The sequence below is a fragment of the Pyxicephalus adspersus genome, chromosome 4 (assembly GCF_032062135.1).
Source record: "Pyxicephalus adspersus chromosome 4, UCB_Pads_2.0, whole genome shotgun sequence".
Lineage (NCBI taxonomy): Eukaryota > Metazoa > Chordata > Amphibia > Anura > Pyxicephalidae > Pyxicephalus > Pyxicephalus adspersus.
In genome coordinates, this window is record NC_092861.1 from 89,352,582 (window position 1) to 89,357,774 (window position 5,193).

A 5,193-nucleotide genomic window follows, 5' to 3' on the forward strand; every position below is an offset into this window, starting at 1 on the left:
CTGATGAGGCTGTCTTTCTGCAACCAGTGGCAAACTAATTTGCCATGAATATTGACTAATATATATATATATATATATATATATATATATATATATATATATATATATATATATATATACACACACACACACACGTTAGACACTCACCTTTGAAAACATCCGATGCACAAAGTCTAAAAGGTTTATCTATGGAACGCTGTGGGGCTTTAAAGGAATCTGGATTGAGGAATAAAAACAGTTCATTTTTAGGTAAGACACAAAAGATCATTATAACAACAAAACGATTAGCAACATACTTTTTCCAATTTATTTTTTTCTTTCAATCTCCCCCCTCCCCCTTCTTCCTATTCTTGGTTAACAGACCACTTTTACAGTTGTGTGAAGCATTTGACTTTAAGTACACACACACACAAGATTAACAATTATGAAGGAGCCACAGGGTTTAAGAACAAATCCTGATCATTTCTAATACTGTGCTAAAGCCTACATGGCTCTTGTTCCACCTACATGTCTGACCTGACATACAAATTCACCCCAGGTCACTTTCTTTGCTCCTCCAATGAGTTCCTCACTCAACCTCATCACATGCACAACTGCAGGACTTTTCTAGGCCCACCCAACTCTCTGGAACTCTCTTCCTCATCCTATTAGGCTTGCTCCTTCTTTCTAAGAGCTTTGTACTTTCTCTCATTTAAAAGAGCCCCTAAAACCCATCTTTTCAAATTCACCTGCCTTCTTCTGTCTTTTAAAACCTCACTACCTATTCTCCATTCTATACACACCCTCCTATTGTGTACTACTTTCCCCAAAACTCTTACATTGTAAGCTCTTTTGGACACAGTCCTCTTCTGTGTCACTATTTGCATCTGTCATTTCCAAAACCTATATAACGTACAGCACTGCACAATTTGTTGGTACTATATACAGTTTAATATATTAACATTCAAGCTGTAAGTGAACTTTCATATGAGCATGCATAATGTAGAAGAAACAGTGCTATACAAAATCTGCCATATGCTTGTCATGAAGGTACAATGTTTCTTACCAATTTGGTCAATAAGGCACGGTCCTTTATACCAGCTTATGAGATCAGATATTTGACTACCTTTGGCCAAATTTTCTCCACTAAGTCCACTGGTAGGAATGTAAGACACATCTCTGTCCTAAATAGGCAGAAATGATTATTGTTTTTATTGCACATATTATTTAAAACATGGAAAGTTTTGTTGGTATTAATGTAATTATTGATATCTATGCTTATTCAGTTAGTGTCAAACACAAAATAGCACTGACCATGTAAGAAAAACATTTGAATTTTTTACATCTTGGCCCAATTCTAAATGCAACATTATAATCACTGTATTAATTACAGATTCAGTAGCTAAATACTGATCACAGTTTATACACAACACTAAACATGTACATTCCTATGATGAAGACAATTTGGAGAGCATTTCTCTTTTTCAAAGCATGATTACAAATCTTTTGGCATTTAGGAGCTCGGGGAAATCAGAAAATGGTTCATCTTCTCCATTTATTTAACCCAACATGCTCCCAAGATAATGGAGGCATTTGGACTGTTGGCTCAAGTCTAGTCAGAACCAGTCAATACTGCAGTTATTACAGCATTTCATTTGTTTCATCTCGGTTTTATTTATAGACTCTTTTTCTCTTCTAAATTTTCACTTCCACATAAATTACCTGCACAGAAACAAAGACATTTCAAGAACAGCTCACAGATATCCTTTTTTACCATCTTACAAATCTGTCAGTTTGCATTATGCTAATGCAATCAACAGACTTCCCCAATCCAGCAATTTTTGGCAGGACCATTCTGAGTTAGAAAAATCAGCAAGGCAGCCATGAACATGTCAACAGCTGCCTGCACTGCTCCCCTACAAATATATGGTAGTAATGAACAAGTTGGATGACAGAGATGGACTGCATTTTGTCAGGTCATGCCAGCTTGGTAAAATGTCTTCATACAGCATGTTCCTTGCACAGCTTTTTACAACTGACGATCTCTGATTGAATAAACATAAAAAGTCCACAAAAAGCCTCTTTTATTTCTGATGAATACTACTACAATGAGGAGCTTGTGAGAAAGTGTGGTTATGGGATATTATGAGCAACCATGGAGGTAAACAGTGCTCTTCCTACCTTAAGAACTCTGCTTAGCACAGAAGGACAGTTTGTGTAATATTTTATTTAACCTTAAAAAACCAAAATAACTTCTTCATGCCAAGTCTGTGTTCTCTTGCTTTTAAACTACTATAGGATACAATAAATGACAAATATAAAACATTCACACTACCTTAAATCCAGCTTGTTTCAAAAAGTGTCCCAGCTTACTAGTAATTTCCTGAAATCGATCTTTTTGCCAGTTAACCTGCAGGCAATAAGTAAGTTAGTGACAATGTAAAATTTGCGTTAGGGATTAGTGAAGACATGGCATAGCAAAGTAATGGCGGTTTTATTTTTTATTTTTTGGGATGGGGCATTCCAGGTTTGCTGGATCACCCAGGCTCACCCAAAGTATATCCAGTCTTGAAAAGCTTTAATAAATAAGGCCCTATGTGTCTAGTCCTGATGAACAATTGACAAAGCTTGGTCTGTTAACAGGAAGTTTAAGGGCCGGAGATAACCTGGTTGTGTGGATTGGTGCACAGGTACACAATGGGTTTTTACATTTGTAAAGTTCAATGTCAAGGAAAATATTTTTAATTTAAACCAACCAACATAATTGCTTAGAGAATTGGTCATGTATTAGCCAGTTTGTGATTCATACACACACCTGTCATGTACTTTTGTGGCTTCCTGTTTTATTTCCCACCACCAGACAGCACACTAGACTATGAATGAAATTAGCACACTGGTGAGATCTCCCCGTGTGCTCCCATCTGGTAAGGTTAAATATATAACTTCTTCTATAGTACAACTACACTTTGCACGTTATCCTCCACTGACAGTGCCACAATGCTTTCATCCTGGCATCTAGTGAGCATATTTAATCAATATCCCAATGACCAATAATAAATACATGTACGTATTTGTACTAACAGCAGCATTGCTAATTCTCTGAGCATTTTTGGGACTTGTTTAGTGGGACTTCCCACTCAGTGGTAGCCACAACCTGTATTTAAACATTCCACAGCAAGCTGCACTTAATATATGAAGATTCGACAAGTTATTCACCAGCAAGATTTGCTAACTATGATATAATCCATATGTGATAATATTCAATAATATTATTTTAGTATTCACCAGTTATGACTAGCCAAGATATGATTACAATAAATTCACCAGTGACCCGGATGTACAGTTTGATTGATGACAATTAATATTGATAAATGTAAAGTTCTGCAACTGGGAGATAACAACATGAATGCTTCACACTGTCTAGGGGCAATACATTTGGGGGAGTCAGAAATGGAAAAGGATCTGGGGGTTCTGGTAGATCATTAACTTAATAGCAGCATGCAATGCCAAGCTGCAATATCTAAAGCTACAAAGTACTTTCTTGTATTAAAAGAGGAATGGCCTGCAGAGGTAAATACATAATCTTGCCCCTGTACAAAGCATTGGTCAGATCATATCTGGAATATGCAGTCCAGTTTTGGGCACCAGTTCACAAAAAGCACATTGTTGAATTGGAGATGCATAGAGAAAGTCTCATTGGTGCTTTCCATCTAATAAGTAAAAGTATGCCTACATCTTGGCTGTGTCTGTGACATTTTTACTTGTCATTAACTGCCACCCTGACCATTCTGATATTTTAGCAGTATGTTAAAGTATGCTACATGCTAAAGTAAAAGTTACATGCTAAAGTAAATGTTAGCATGTAACTATATGCCACATATCTATTTATCACAAAAGTACACAGTTTTAAAATGACTGCAGACTGTCAGATGAAGTCTATGGAATGATATCTGGAAAGGGATAAAGAGGTCCGGAACTGTAGGTTTGCAAGGAGCATGTAGTTGGTGGACCTGCCTTGCAATGTGTAGAACCTATATAATTTCACCAATACTTTACCAACTAATGTCTAAGTTATTTTGGGGCACACAAAGTGGATTTATAACATTTGTGGCTAATGAGGCATATATCTTAATGATTGTTTATTTGTGCATGGAGTTCAGCTTTAATAGGAGGTGGTAGTCTGACTACAGAAAGTACAAGCTTGAAAAGCACTTGCAGTAACTACAGTTCAGATGTTAAAAAGTTTTGTGTAATGCTTTTAAATCTAAGTATCAGACTAAATACTTTATAGAGATGCAAATAGGATTTAATAATATTAAATCAGGAGTAGAAATATTTGAATTTGCATAATTGCTTTAAATGAAAGGATCTGAGAAATTTTACATTTTATAAAATTATTATTAAAAAAACTAATCTGGGAAATAAAGGAAAATAAAGTCTACACAAAGCTACTGAATTCAACAAAAAACGTTTCATACATCTTCATAACCTGAGATTTGACAAAGTGAAAAGACAGGTGAAAGAGATAAAAAGAGTCTGCAAACTGCCTTGAGAAATTGCTGAGGATTTAACGGCCACTCAACCTTACAGAAAAATGCAAAACCCCAAATGTTTGAAGCAACGGACACAGATATTAGTCATCTTTGCACTTGCTAACTACAATTGGTATCTGAAGAAGATACAGGCTCATTCTCAAAAGCTGCAGCATAAGTTTGACTCAATTCTCTCCACCTGCTCACGTATGGTACATAAGCCTATCATTCATCAGCAGTTTTTCTCATATCCTGTTCCAGATTACTTAAACTTGATATAAATGAAATAAAAATATATTTGCAAATTCTATGACAAATGACTAACAACTGTATCATTTGTGTTGAAAGAAATTTTACTGAAAAATTTGATCATATGCCATGTGACATTCATTCAACTTTGCCTAGTTCAAATTGTTTTATATAATATACCCTGTATATGTTAAAAAAAAGTTTTTAAGAATGCATTTTTGTGGTAGAAAATGTTTCAAACCAGCATTATCTCTAATCATCGCAGGCTATGGGTTTTTATACATATATCCAAAACCATGTTCTCCATCTGCCAAGAACAAAAAGAATATATCACCTATCAATAAGCAAATTGTGTTGTGACCAAAGCTCACACTACGTTGTGATCAGTGGTTGGGACTTCCAATATCAAAATGGTGAAAAAATAAATACAGGA

At 35.5% G+C, this 5,193-nt stretch overlaps 1 protein-coding gene across 1 annotated transcript in view; it reads right to left on the reverse strand.

The window, feature by feature from the left end:
* Positions 1–5,193, reverse strand: part of HBS1L (HBS1 like translational GTPase) — a 44,918-nt gene that overhangs the window by 13,590 nt on the left and 26,135 nt on the right. The window contains exons 6-8 of the mRNA XM_072410225.1: positions 2,315–2,389; positions 1,046–1,163; positions 148–216 (exon numbers count right to left, since the gene is read on the reverse strand). Of these exons, the coding sequence (XP_072266326.1) occupies positions 148–216; positions 1,046–1,163; positions 2,315–2,389 (262 nt within the window). The remainder of the gene's footprint in view (positions 1–147; positions 217–1,045; positions 1,164–2,314; positions 2,390–5,193) is intronic.